This window comes from Cylas formicarius, unplaced genomic scaffold (assembly GCF_029955315.1).
Source record: "Cylas formicarius isolate icCylForm1 unplaced genomic scaffold, icCylForm1.1 PGA_scaffold_7__23_contigs__length_41026272, whole genome shotgun sequence".
NCBI classification, from domain to species: domain Eukaryota; kingdom Metazoa; phylum Arthropoda; class Insecta; order Coleoptera; family Brentidae; genus Cylas; species Cylas formicarius.
Window position 1 is genome coordinate 9,371,154 of NW_026844352.1, and position 15,299 is coordinate 9,386,452.

At 34.1% G+C, this 15,299-nt stretch overlaps 1 protein-coding gene across 2 annotated transcripts in view; it reads left to right on the top strand.

The window, feature by feature from the left end:
• Positions 1-15,299, top strand: part of LOC132705243 (head-specific guanylate cyclase) — a 199,471-nt gene that overhangs the window by 113,835 nt on the left and 70,337 nt on the right. For both annotated transcript variants that reach the window (XM_060675723.1, XM_060675724.1), the window contains exons 4-8: positions 1,749-1,831; positions 2,100-2,270; positions 6,789-6,984; positions 7,037-7,176; positions 8,718-8,929. In XM_060675723.1, the coding sequence (XP_060531706.1) occupies positions 1,749-1,831; positions 2,100-2,270; positions 6,789-6,984; positions 7,037-7,176; positions 8,718-8,929 (802 nt within the window). The remainder of the gene's footprint in view (positions 1-1,748; positions 1,832-2,099; positions 2,271-6,788; positions 6,985-7,036; positions 7,177-8,717; positions 8,930-15,299) is intronic.

Sequence of the window (15,299 nt, forward strand, 5' to 3'; positions counted from 1 at the left end):
CGAAATAGCAAGACAATCATTTCTTGGTTACAGGAAGATACTCTGTAATAAAAACTTGTGTCTCAGTTTGCGATTGAGGTTCGTCGAATGCTATATATGGTCACAATTATTATATGGGGTAGAAACCTGGACACTAAAAGCACAGATCATCAAAAAACTGGAGGCCTTCGAGATGTGGCTGTATAGAAGGATACTAAAAATTCCCTGGACGGATAGAATTTCAAACGAAGAGGTCTTACGAAGAACTGGCCGCGGTAGAAAATTAATAACTTTAATAAAAAGACGCAAAACCGCTTATCTGGGGCACATCTTAAGAAATGATAAATACCGTCTACTACAAACTATTATGCAGGGAAGACTAGATGGAAGAAGGGGTATCGAAAGAAAAAAGAAATGACCCTGTATATCTGCAGTATTATATCGTTAAGAAGTCGTATCATGTCTTTGCTATTTAAAAAATACTTAATATTACCAACAAGTGACCTAATGTGGGCAGCTATAAATTCAACAAGAATATGCCATCTTAAATCTCGAATATCTCAAAAACTAAGTAAAATTTAAATATAAGATAAATTACAAACTTACCTTTTTTTGTCCTAGAATTTCTGCCTAAACCATGCAAAATTCGAATAGGAATTTCTTAAGAAGGTGACCTTTATTTTTACCACGGATTCCAAAAATGTCTAAATATACATGGTGTTCCATTTAAAATAACAAAGTTTATGTCGGGAGGGACGCTTTTGGGACACCCTGTATCAACAAAATTATAATATTTTAAATCTTCAGGAGAGTCCAAGAAACTTTTGTGTGAAACTTTTTTTCGTATCTCTTGTGGGTTTCCAGATAGTATAGTGGGTCGTTTTATTTGCCACACGGTGTACACTACGTCTCTGAACCACGGAAAGCCATACTAAGTCAGTCAGAAATTGCTGCTTCCGCCCAATCCTAGATTTCGGCCGTGCGTAAGAATTTTGAACTTTTTGTATCCTCTTATCAATCCGTATCCAATCCAAAAATGTCCCATAAAGTGGCCGCAAAATTTAAATGTAATGAAATGAAACTTTCGCATAGAACAGGCTTACAAAATCTAAATGATTATATGAGTTTTTAAATGAAATTGTGCTATCCTCCCCTCTAAGTTTTATACTTTGAAAACAATATGGCAACTGACTTGCATGGATTGATTTGCAGAAGATGCTCGTTACAAATTAAAGTAGCAACCAAAAAAATGGTTTTCAAAAATTAAGCGAATAAAATTTTTTGTTGTTTTTTTTTTATTTGACATTGCGACTTAGTTATTTTGGTTAAATAATACGAAACATATTTAAGCACAAATTATTGCCACAAGTTGGTATTAAAAATTCGATTTATTGCGTTTCATATCACCTATGCATACTTTTCATTATTTTTGTTAAAATTAGATTCAATTTTGTTCCCGCACTGTTAATTTTTGTTAATATATTGATGTATATTCACAACACATGCTTATTTAAAAATATAACATTGGCTTCATGTTAAGTGGTTCATTTTATAAGTCATTTAACTTACTTTATACTTCCTGCCGAATTTTTTCCAAGACAAAAACGCAAATTGAACTGAGGTGGCTTTTGCTTGATGAAATGTGATTTCATAAAGACACGGTGTTGTCGAAACATTTATGATGTCAAAATATATAATTGCGTGAAAACCTGAACTTTTAGTTCTTATTTATTTTGACAAAAAAAGCACTTATTTTTTAATTGTTTCAGGCAACGGTTACCCCAAAATATTTCCCGATGCTCGCACTACGCTTACCTGGAAGATATTTACGACTTGGTGCAAAGGGACGAGGGTAAGTGCATCGCATTGCTCCCGTTTACATTTCGAAATTAAATTAAATGTCGGAATCGTCATTGTCACGTCAAACGTTAATTCAAAAAAAAAAAAATGACCGTGCGCGAAAACAAGCTTTGGCTTTCATCTGCGGACGAGAAATCATTTTCCGGTTCCACGGAAAAATTCGCCGGGACAATGGAAATCGATAATTAGCGTTGACAAGCCAATCGACTTACGTTTTCGGGATCGAGTTTGCACAAATTTTCATCATGTCTCCGTTTCAGAGATCGACGAGGTCCTTTTTTTCGACCAACTGGGTCAAGAACTCATCGCCTCGTCATGTACAGATCGCATGGAAAGGGCGTTCAGATGTTTGGGCGGCGACCTCAAAGAGTTTTTAACCACCCTCGACGGCGTTCACGACGTTCTCAAGTACCAGGAAAATGTCAACGAAAGTGAGTAATTTTCGATAAACGTTTTCCGCGGAAATTGTGAAGTTTAATAATCGGATACGCGTTCCGGACTTTGGGAATTGTTTCCGTCAAATTTTCTGATTCGGATTTAAGGGAAGAGTTGCGGAAACGTTAATTTAATAACCTTTTAAAGTGACGTAGTAAGAAGCGGCAACCGGGAAAGTAGGGTCACGACACAATGTGAATTCCCAAAACTTAACTTAGAAGAATAGCACTTCAACATTTCTATATACTTTTAAAATCTTAACAACCAACGGAAACAATGTGAAAGAAGAGCCGACAAACAAAAAACAAAATAACATAACTTACAAAATAACTTGTTTCTAGACATTTCAGAAAAGGTGGGTAATAAAATCTCATTATGTATGCAAAGATGCTACAGAGTGACTCAACGAATATTTATCCCACTACCATTGTTGGGGTAAATTTATGGGTTTCGAACACAATAAATAAATTAAAATTAGGCATTAGTCAAACTCTCTCCTCTTCTTTTGCGAAATGCTGGACTGGACTTTTCTGCATTTCTGTGCTAGAGCTAATTCCTCAATGCTTTATAGTTATGCTTTGACCAGACAAAGTTATTATTTTTCAAAGTAAAATCTAAAATTGGTACTTCTCAGTAAAGATTTCTACAAAGCTAATTTTCATTCAAGACCCCCTATATACCGGGTGATGATTTGCCGAACGGAACATAAAAAATAACATATAGATTTTTAAGTGGCCAAATATTGGCTTCCCTGTACATTTTATAGCATAGTTGTAATATAACTTGTTGGAAGACCCGGTATGATTAACTCATGTACCGAGTTTGAATAAATTTTAGTAAGCCAATCTTCAATTATTGAATTAAATATAATGGTAAAATTAGAAAATTTATATGGCTTAATTAATAAATCAAATATCAGTAAAATACATTTTGACATTGACAACACGAAAATTCGTGACAATATTTTAATTTCCGATTGTTATACGTTCTTAAACGCGCTTTACTTTAATTAAAGCTAAATATGCGCTATTCAATTCACGAAAACGTAATGATAATTAAGTGGTATTATTCAGGAAACAGTATTACAGCAGTGTCTGAAATGTTTTCAGTTTATTTTCCCGCTAAAACTGTATCTCTGATTTCAACAATTAAACATATTGTTACCCAATCCGAATCCAAAGAAACCTTAATAAATAACTGCAAATTTTCAGCTAAAAATGTCGATGATAGAGGAGAAGAAAGGGAAAGAGATTTGAACATTTTACTGCATGTTGAGGAAAACATAATGATTAGTACGAGAATTCTTGAACAAGCCGTAAATAAACATCAAACCACAGTGTTGCGCACATAAAAAAACATAAATTTTTTAATATTTGTTTCACTAGTGGATGTACATTCACAATCAACAACGAACCAAATGTTCAAAACTATCAGTATTGGAGCCAAAACAAAGAATATCGTTCTGTTCATACTCGAAGCCTCAGAAAATAAATGTTATGGTGCGAATTCGCGGACATTATATTATTGGGCTATTTTTTATGGAATATAACCTCACAACCTATTGCACTTATTAAAAAATCAAATTAAACTCGCACTAGAAGAAGTTGGGAGATCTGGTACCACATGGATGATTGTCCAGTCCATAATTTACGTTATGATTAGGGAGTATTTGGGAAATACTTTTAACGGGAATATTATTGGCCCAAGGTGCCGAATACTTTGGCCACCGGCCTGAAGAAGTTGTTCGAGAAGATCAGGAGATGTGGTACCACATGGATGGTTGTCCCGTCCATAATTTTCGTATGATTAGGGAGTATTTGGGAAATACTTTAACTGGAATATTATTGGCCCAAGGTGCCGAATACTTTGGCCACCGACCTGAAGAAGTTGTTCGCGAAGATCAGGAGATCTGGTACCACATGGATGGTTGTCCAGTCCATAATTTACGTATGATTAGGGAGTATTTGGGAAATACTTTAACTGGAAAATTATTGGCTCAAGGTGCCGAATACTTTGGCCACCGATCTGAATAAGTTGTTCGCGAAGATCAGGAGATGTGGTACCACATGGATGGTTGTCCCGTCCATAATTTTCGTATGATTAGGGAGTATTTGGGAAATACTTTAACTGGAATATTATTGACCCAAGGTGCCGAATACTTTGGCCATCGACCTGAAGAAGTTGTTCGCGAAGATCAGGAGATCTGGTACCACATGGATGGTTGTCCAGTCCATAATTTACGTATGATTAGGGAGTATTTGGGAAATACTTTAACTGGAATATTATTGGCCAAAGGTGCCGAATACTTTGGCCACCGACCTGAAGAAGTTGTTCGCGAAGATCAGGAGATCTGGTACCACATGGATGGTTGACCAGTCCATAATTTACATTATGATTAGGGAGTATTTGGGAAATATTTTTAACTGGAATATTATTGGCCCAAGGTGCCGAATACTTTGGCCATCGACCTGAAGAAGTTGTTCGCGAAGATCAGGAGATCTGGTACCACATGGATGGTTGTCCAGTCCATAATTTACGTATGATTAGGGAGTATTTGGGAAATACTTTAACTGGAAAATTATTGGCCCAAGGTGCCGAATACTTTGGCCACCGACCTGAATAAGTTGTTCGCGAAGATCAGGAGATGTGGTACCACATGGATGGTTGTCCCGTCCATAATTTTCGTATGATTAGGGAGTATTTGGGAAATACTTTAACTGGAATATTATTGGCCCAAGGTGCCGAATACTTTGGCCATCAACCTGAAGAAGTTGTTCGCGAAGATCAGGAGATCTGGTACCACATGGATGGTTGTCCAGTCCATAATTTACATTATGATTAGGGAGTATTTGGGAAATATTTTTAACTGGAATATTATTGGCCCAAGGTGTCGAATACTTTGGCCACCGACCTGAAGAAGTTGTTCGCGAAGATCAGGAGATCTGGTACCACATGGATGGTTGTCCAGTCCATAATTTACATTATTATTAGAGAGAATTTGGGAAATACTTTTAACTAGAATATTATTGGCCCAAGGTGCCGAATACTTTGGCCACCCACCTGACCTCTCGCCGAACGACTTCTATCTGTGGAAAGTGTTATCTATATAACTGCTAAAATTGAAAATCTTAACCATTTTCTTAGAATGTGACACAATATCAACAATATCAACTAAGCAATGTTAGAAATTAATTTTGTGATCGCTTAGGTAACTGATATTTATTTTAAATAATGTTTCTTTTTAGCAATGATTTGTATCCACATTTTTATTAGAATTATTAATTAATTTTAATAAAAGACTTGAGGGTCAAATTTGCAGTCGTTACTTGAAGCTTCCTTGTTACCGTCCTTTAAATGAAATTCATTCCAAGAACGCTTTAAGGGGCAAGGAGGTTTTAAGAACCGAATATGAGTTTGATCCGAAGAAAAACAATGAGATACCTACATTTTTATTTTTAATGTCTGCAACTAAATGTGCAAAACTTTATTGTAAATAACCAACCTTTATTTGATATTTCATTGTCCAGCTCGACGTGGTCAAGTTTTAGAAATAGCGTCATGGAAAATATTCGCTCGTATTTGTTGAATCGGCCTTTTGCATTTTTGCCATCATATTTAATTTAATATCTGAATATTGGGTTATTAAAATTTATTGGAACTCGGCACATGAGTTCAAACAGCCAAATTTCAATATTTGGCCAACTAAAAATTGGCATGGCAAATTCTATGTTCCATCTGGCAATCCATCACCCGGTATAGGCATCCTTCCAAATTTACCCAATTGGGCAAACCATTTAGTTGCTGATAAATCTAAAGAGACAGACATAGAGGGATACCAAGAAACCGTTTTTTACATTGACTTTCATTTGGAGACTGAGTAACAATTTTCTTATTTATGTTGACGACAATGCAATACCTCTAAATAAAGTAAGATTTACTAAAAAAATAATATAATTTTAATAATCAAATAATGTGCAGTTAATATCAATTATTGTTAAAAATTAATAAATTTTTGTGATTATATCAGTATGACCTAAGTTGTTCCTACGTGGTCTAGCAACTTGAAAACCGTAAGAGATGGAAAATCATATTGGGAAAAGATTTACATATTTTGGTTAAGAATTTAGGGACTGTTTTTAATCAAAAGAATTACGATATTTAGAATATGTAACCAACCAACTAAAACTAACCAAATGTGAAGTGTAAATTTACTTTATTTTTGTCATTTGAATTATACTATATTTAACTTAATAATAATTAAATGAAATTCAATGGATTGGAATATTAATTATAATTGATTAATAATTGATAACTTAGAGAATTTTAAAAACTCCAATATTTTCCGTTGATCACTGCACAATATAGTTCCCGGTTTGAATTTGAAGAAAAATAGAAACCTAGTTTCCCGAAGTGCCTACATTGCGCATAATTTTAATCATTTCATAAACTCAACGAATGACATATTATTTAGATTGTAACTGTAAGAGGTTCGAATTATCGAAGCTTATTTTCAGTGGACCATCACGAAACTGAAGCAGCTTTCGTTTGTAATGCGATTGACGATACCAATATTCAACTGGACTTTACGACAGAACGACCCGTAGTAGCGTATCTTTTAGCAGGCAGTCTCAAAGCGATAGCGAGATTATTGTATTCGACCCATGCAGAAGTGAGATTAACGCAATGTTCGCAGGACAAGAAATACTTCAGGTTAGTTACCACGAGATAATATTCCTAAAAATGCAAGGAATCCGTCTTTCAGATTTCACATACATAGGTTAAGGCCGCATAACGAATGCAACCATCTGCGGCAGAACATAAAGTCGACTTTGGATGCGAAGGACAATCTTCAAATGGGCGTCCCTACATTTTGTAAAGCATTCCCTTGGCACTTTGTGATAGGTAAAATCGGCGATTAAAATTTCCGCGTTTCATATATACGATATCAATTTAAAAAATTATTCCCTTTTTTGAAGTAGGTACATCTCAACGTTTCCTCCGGCCGTTATTAAGAGAAGAATGGCCAATTTTAAAAACCAGCTTATATACAGTCCTGCTTGGCATCAGGTGTAGCCGTTAGTCACTGTCCTGTCCTGTGCGCTTCAAGTGTGACTGACTGCTGGTCGCTGGTGTGTGAAGTAGTCCCGTGAGCGTCATGAGTGACCTGTGTTCTCTCTGGTGGGATATAGTTTTGTGCTCCTCATGTGTGACCACTGATCGCTGGTGTATAAAGTATTGACTACTAATTGCTGGTGTGTGTAGTAGTCCTCTGAACAATAAATTGTGAATGCTGGTCGCTGGTGTGTGTCCTGTGCGCATCAGGTGTGATAGCAAGCCGCCTGTGTGTGAAGTCTTGTGTGAAATAGTCCTGTGCTCAACAAGTGTAGCCGCTGGTTGCTGGTGTGTGCAGTATTCTTCTACGCATCAAGTATGACCGCTAATTGCTTGTGTGTATAGCAGTCCTGTGGGCATTAAATGTGACCACTAGTCACTGCTACTTGAAGTAGTGATTTTCATAGCCTTTTTACTTCAACTGATGGTTTGGAAAGGGCCTCCCGGCTCTCCTGAATGAATGAATGAAAACAGCAAACCAATGTTGTTCTTTGTACATTATTCCTGCCTTCGGTGTTGATTTTTCTGCCCCGGACTTTGCTCGCTTCGCTCTGCATCGTTCGTATGTTCCTTACTGCAAATGGATCTTCCCAATACATAAATTTGTCCGCACTGACATGATTCTTTATATTGTAATATGAGTTTGAAATATTTTGTTTTAAGTTGGCGGAAAGTCAAGTCACTAGTTTAAAAAAAAGAAGAGTTGGCATTAATTAATTAATGATCGGGTTTTGGTGTCTGCTCGTCTTAGTTCAAGTATCGTAGTATCTAATTGTTCTTAGTATCTGTGTGTACCTTGCGTCTTGCTACAGAATCATCGGGTTCATTTCAGACCTAATCACTCTTCTTTTTGTCGTATAGAAATGATTTGAGGCTGCGTTAAGTTATGACGTAACGTTAACCCAGCTCAACCAAGCCTTGGTTGTACTGTCATCATCAACTTACGTTTAGTATGTATAACTTGTTAGTATAAATTTTATTTTGTATTCACCTGAAGACGACCGGAGATACAGTTGCAGTTGAAACGTTGTGAAAACAAATAAAATAACAACAGACTTCCAAAATAACTCATTTCATTACTTTAAATGATTTCCTCGGTTTAAATTTCGCAAATGCGAAACGATTGCAAACGAAGCGAATGCGACTCCTGCTCGCCGCAGCAAATTGAGGATGTCGTCCGGAACGACGCGAATAAAATTCATTGCCTCGTTACGAATTCGACGACAATTTTATTCGACAAAAGAAAGACAAAACGAGACATTATAAATCGCGTAAAACTAAAACAATTTGCTTAAAAGCGTCAGCGTCTCACGCGTGTCTTTTTCCCGCAGACAGACGTTTGGAACTCGTACAATTGGGATCCGGTTTTATGCGACTCTTCGGTCGTTTTCTAAAGACTTGTGGCACCTCCGTCGCTACTTACTTCGCTTTTAACCGACCACGAAGCATCACGCTCTCTTTTAACGAAATCGTGAAAAGAGCCAACACACCCTTTGTTCTCGCCTTAAAGAGGATTCCTGGAGACCGCTTGTATCAGGCAGAGGTAAGTTTCATATTAACCAATGCTTAACGAACTAGTGAGACGAACATCTCATTCGGTGACGTCTCGAGCCTAAACAAATAGAGGAAAATTACCCGTTATGGGATTTTTTTCTGATTTGAAGGATGGATGTATCTTTGAAAGCAATATCAACTTAATAAGTCGCTAGCCTATCAATTGTTCTGCCATTTCCGTTATGCGTGTTTGCATTATTCTTATTTACATAAACAAATTTAATTGTTTACCATTATCCGAACGCATCATAATATGGGGTATCCGAAATATCCCGAATAAGGAGACCCCATTATAGCTAGAAACTGGATCATCAAGAATAAATTAAAGCACAATGCTACGTTAATCAGTATGCCCAGCCCGGTCAGCCAAATTATAGCACAGATACTGCTTTTTAATTACATGTGAATTTAGGACTTCCAAAAGTTGCGTTTTTTTGTAACCGAATTCAAAATAAATATTATTTTCTAAGAATATTCCTGGATTTCAGTTTTTTAAATTGCTGGGCTCATGCTTCGCGTAGCAAACGGCTGTGGTAGCTTGCCTTATCCATAACAATAACATTTACACAGTTATTAGGAATATTTTTGAAAATATTGTTTTGAAACCAATTTTCAAACAGTTCGCAACTTGTATCATGATGGTAGTCTCTAGAGTCTTTAATATTGTTTGTAAACAACAGCGAGCAGTTTGAGATAAATTCGTCTTCTGACCCTACGTTTTATGGTGATGCGTTTTCCTTTATTTGAAGGTTTCATCAAGGTAAATTATTGTAAGTAATTAAATCTCCAAGTGCGTAATCCGTGAGATTCCTTTACGTCTTTGCCTTTTGATTATTTTGCGGTACTTAAATCCCATTTTCCGAACAACTCTATGGAGGGAGGGTGGCACGGCTTACATTTATATAGATTTCACCTTCGTCTAGTTTCTTTTTCAGTTTATCCAATATATTTTCCTTCTTGTTAGGTCCTGGTCATTATTGTCTATACAGTGAGTTTAAAAATCATCACGTTTATTTCTTCAATTCTCCATTATTAATAATATACCTTATCGACGATATTGGCGCTTTTGTAAGTACACAGGTTTCTTTTAAAGCCTCTCGTTGAATAAATTCTCAACTGATTAAAGTTTCATCGACATTTTTCACAACCGGTTTTGCATCACTCGTCAAATGATTTCGACGCGACATTGTTATATTCTCGCAAAATAACTTTTTCCAAACGGACAGTACAAACGATTAATCAACACTGCGACAAATGTTCAATGCTCAACAAATATGCCTTGTCACTCAAGTAAGAATAAATTTTGTGCTAATGGCTTTGCCCAATAACAAGCCAACAAGATGAAGACTAAGATAGACTATACCTCAAACGACTTTGTAAATGTCCAAAACAAACTGGATAGGAAAGAGTATTTTTAAAACAAAAATCTGATCAAACTAGGCATATTAAAAAAATATCATTTTCTTTGCGCATAGAAAGTAAAATAGAAGCTCTTACCACCATAAAGAGGTGTGCTATTTCTAAATGGTTTAATGGCTTTCGTCATCGTCATCACCAACTTTCCCTCATGAACAACAAAATATTTTTTGCAATGTTTAAATTTGAATTAGATGATTTTTAAGTACCTCATATTAGGTCATACAAGGACTCCAGCCTAATATTGTAAAGACATTTATTTTTTAATAAAAAAAAATAATTTTGCAGTTGTTTATTATCTAATATTATCATTCCCGGTTAATAAAGAATCAATTTTGCTAAAATAAATTATTCAAAACATACATTCTTTTGAAAAATTTAAATGGTATTCCATAACTTTCGAGTATCCCCAATGATTTGAGATCTTCCACACTCTTCGTTGAGCTTATTTTGTTTAACGGTGGGGCATTTTTTTTTATTTACTTCTGTTTTGTAACTACGCCATATTTTTTTAATGAAAAAATGTCAAATTTCGCTTTGACCCTTTCAAATTAAACACAAACATGACCACTAGAGGGGGCATTATTTAATGCGAATAAGAAAATAGAAGTTTTACAAAATTTTGCATCTCATCAAATAGAGATTTCTTTTATCTGAACCATTTTGCCCTATCCGCTTAAAGTGGTGGAGAAAGGTTAGATGTATTTTTATTTACTCTTACTCTATATTCCACGTTGTAAACAACAATAATATGCATATGATAGTACATAGCAGGGGGCGCTGCCTTCCAACTTAACAAACATTGCGCATTTCTTCAGGCATGTAGTTTTATTTTTTTAAATAATTAATTTTTTTAATACAAATGTATTTGCAATGGTAATGAATTATGACCACTCCCAGGAAATATAAAAAAATGATTAGTTTACTTTGATATCGATAGTAACATTAGATTAATATAATTCCATTCAAATAATATTTTTTATGTGCACTTCTCATTTATTTTTCACTAATTAACATGTTTAGAACGAATATGTTCTGATTAAGGCGTTCAAAACGCACACTTAATAAGTTTCTCAAATATACTTTCGGAATGCATTTGGCAGATCTTAATAAAATTATAACGCGATAATTCAATATGCAGCGTGTTAGGTTTTTTAAAGATTTTTTTAATAACATCTAAAATAGTCTTTTCCGGAATCCCTCCAAACAGATTTTTATTTATATATTATTTGTGCATTAGATATTAGGGTTGCAAGCAGCATCACAGTAAATAATAAACAGAAAAGTGAAAAAAGGACTTTATACTCTATAATTTTTGTTAGCTTTTGCAGAACGGTGAATAGAAAGACCATAAACATTATGGGAATAACCTATCCATACACGCGACAGCATAAGTAAAACGCACGTCTCTAAAATTTGGCCTCAAACTACCAAGTTCATTGTTGATAAGAAATATGTCAGTTTCATATTGTTAATAATTAACAGCAGCCAGGTTTTTCAGAAAAATTTTTTGAGCGCTTTCGAGACGTCTAAGATATAATAGCTGGGATTCCATACAACGTAGTCAGACGAAAGCTTACTGGGTACAAATACGTAATAGATTCATATGAGAGTTTTGGGGATTAAGAATTCTTTTGTTTTCCTATTTATAAAGTCATTGTGTCATCCAACTTTTCATCTAGAATAACTCCCAATTATTCAAACTATACAAAGTTGACAGGGTTATTTCTTTTAGAAAGGAAAAAATTTAATCATTTTGATGCATTTTTGAACAGACTATTTTCATTGCAGTACAAGGTGTTTAAATTTACACCTACAAACAATATTATCTTGCCTAGAAGTCCTAAAAGGAAATAACTCGGCCGCAAGATCAAACTATGGAGATATAGCAGTTTTCAAATATTTCATATTTTTATCTAAGATTTTTAGCTTTTTCTTGTAGTACCTAATTTGTTTTATTGTTTAACCCAGTGACTAGTTATTTTGAATCTAATATTTAAAGTTCGTAGTTTTAGTTATTAAGAAAACAATTTAAACAATTTAAACAATATGATTTTGTCAATTTCGACAAAGAATAAAAAATGCTTTTTTATAGTTTTCTTGTTAATATTGTTTAATGTTTTCGTTTATTTTTTAATTCTTCGAAACAAAAAAATTATTTAGTTAAAATCTCATTACAATATATATAAGTAAAAAAAAATCAATTGATCCTTTAGTCCAGATGGAAATAATAGCTTGAAGCGTTAAATTAAAGTGCTCCTTCGGCAAAATTTTGTCCAACATTTCTGCCGCATTGATGTGATTACCATTGCCCCGACTCCTAGTGTTTTAATGGCTTGCTTCATTCTAAATTGTTTGCCACAGCGCCAAAGTTGTCTGACCAATGGCAGTTTTAGTTTAGCGTTATTTAATTCAATGACAAAAATCATTTAGAAAAACTTTTTCTCCATTTAGGAATTCGCAGCTAAAAGTTAAAACAAATAAATTACAATCCTTTTATAAGGAAAAAGCTCCGAAAAGAGTTTTGTTTAATCCGTCGTATATCTAGCTACATTGTGTTCTAAACTAACAAAAAAAAAGGTGCAAAACGAACAAAGTTTAAACAAAGCCAACAAGCAAAAGCACTGAACCGTATTAATGGTTGAACTAGTTTTTAAGGGAAATGTCCCAACATTCAATACAACGCTCTCAAGGGCATAATTATCAGACAAGAGCATAACGAGCATATGACTTAGCTTGTTTTGTGTTCGCGATACAGGGTGGTCAAAATTTTATATTAAGTACTCAAAAACCTTTCAGTTAATTTTGAAAAAACTTGCTCGTTGCTTATTGGTCGTCCTAAAGGTCAGTGTAATTAGAATAAAATTATTCATTTCAGTGGCGCCTGAGAGAGTAATCTAATTGATGTTTTTAGGTAAAATTATTATACGCCACTGTTGTTTTGAAGATTATTTTTTCTTTACCGCCCTATGCGAGCATACAAAATGAAATCACTTCATTAAACGAAAATTTTATGCATCTGCATTTCCGCGTTAACCTAAATTCTGATTTCCAAAAACTCTGTTGGAGAAATTTTAGGTTAATCGCTAGAAGTTCCAAGTTTTTAAATTTTATGGACGCTGTTGGCCCCAGAGCACAACTTAGGCAAACAATGGTGGGTCGTAAAGCGTGAAGTCAGAATGGTGTACTAAAATTTACAGCAGAAATATATGATAAAATCAATAATGGACTTACTTTAAATGGCCAGTTTAAAGAATAAAATCTTAAAGAAGGAACGAAATAATTGAAATTTTATTTAAAGGTGCTACTTTTTCATTATTAAAAATGTATTACATATTTACCAGTTTTTATAAATCTTTCTTCCAAATAACTTAAGAAACTGATTTTATCTACTCATTTACAAAATTCATGTAGTTATTACGTTGTTACATTTAAATTTACTTTTTTTTTAAAGTGCTCTAACAAACTGTACCTTTTTAACAATAAAAGAGCTAAACTAAAATTATTTGTAATTTGTGCGAAAATTACCGATTTTCCGAATTACCGATTAACCGAAACTGTTCATTTCGCAAGAATTGACTCTATTGAAATGGCTCAATACGTATATTTGGATTTTCTTGCCGCAATAGATTGCGGCTTTTTTCTCCTTATTTTCATTAAATGCCCCAAACGCTGGATGAATCGAAATCGTAGGGTTACCATCAGTATACCCGAGATAACATTTGCAACGACAGTCCGAGGGGAAGAGGATAAAAAACACGCTTTTTTTCTAAGGATAAATGAATATGTATGTCTTCATTTTTGTAATGTTAATAGAAATAAAAATAATTTTTAACACATTTCTCTTATATTTTAATCTTCTTTTAGGACAAAAGAGATAAATCAAATTTGTAAACATTATCACAAACGACATGATGATGACATAAGAGCAATTTAATCTAATTTAATCGGCTCCGTTAATATCTTAACTCAAAGAACCAGCTGGAGAGTAACAGTTACATAAAACCTTTTTTTTTAGGTAATATTGGTTTGAATTTGTAAATTTTGGATACCTAAGAGGAAAAGCAATATTTGAGGAGTTTAATTTTATAATTTTCTTGTTAGTTTTTAAGTTACATTTGTGTTTGTTCTCACTGAACTTGATTTTTTAAGTAGATAAGAGGGTGCTGAATCTTTAATTATTTTGTTAAAAAGAATGGAGAAAGAAAAGTTTTATGTTTTATGTTTATGTGGAAGTGTCTTTCGAAAATTTAATAGAATGCTGCGTTTCTATCATTAAAACATTAACCGGACACTACCATAATTAAATTTAGAAGGGACTAAAGACTCGCTCTTTTTTTTTGCTGAAAAGCTTGTAATATCTAATTTATTGAGCGTATTACAATATTATTTTCCTCAAACACGTGCAGTTTTCTGTGCTATTCTTCGAAACCATTGAAAACTGTTTTCCTTCAAATTTTAATTTAGTAAAATTGAATTTGTTGGTATTGTTATACAAGCAAAATCAACGCTGTCTATAAGAGTAAGTAAGTATTTTAAGGACTTTACTACATTTTTGAAATACAATGTACAATTTTAAAACATTCTAACTTATAGAATCCATTCTTAAGCAAACTAAGTTACTGCGAAATTTTAGAGTAACTTGAACAATTGCCATTTAAGAAATTCCCGAGTTAATCCGACAAAACTACGGGGTTGATGAAAATACAAAGCAAAGGGAATATTAATTAAATTTAAGCTAACAAAGTTTCCGTCCGCTCTTTAGTAAGAAAATGTAGAATGTCAAATTAAATCTCATAAATACCGAGAAATTTCAAGTTTTACATTAATCAGAAAAGGTTTCGCTCGAAGAATGATGTCGCCCACCTACAGAGTGTGTGACTAAGAATACCACACAGAAGGAAACTAAGAACAGCTGTCTCAGTGTTGCTTAAGATATTTAT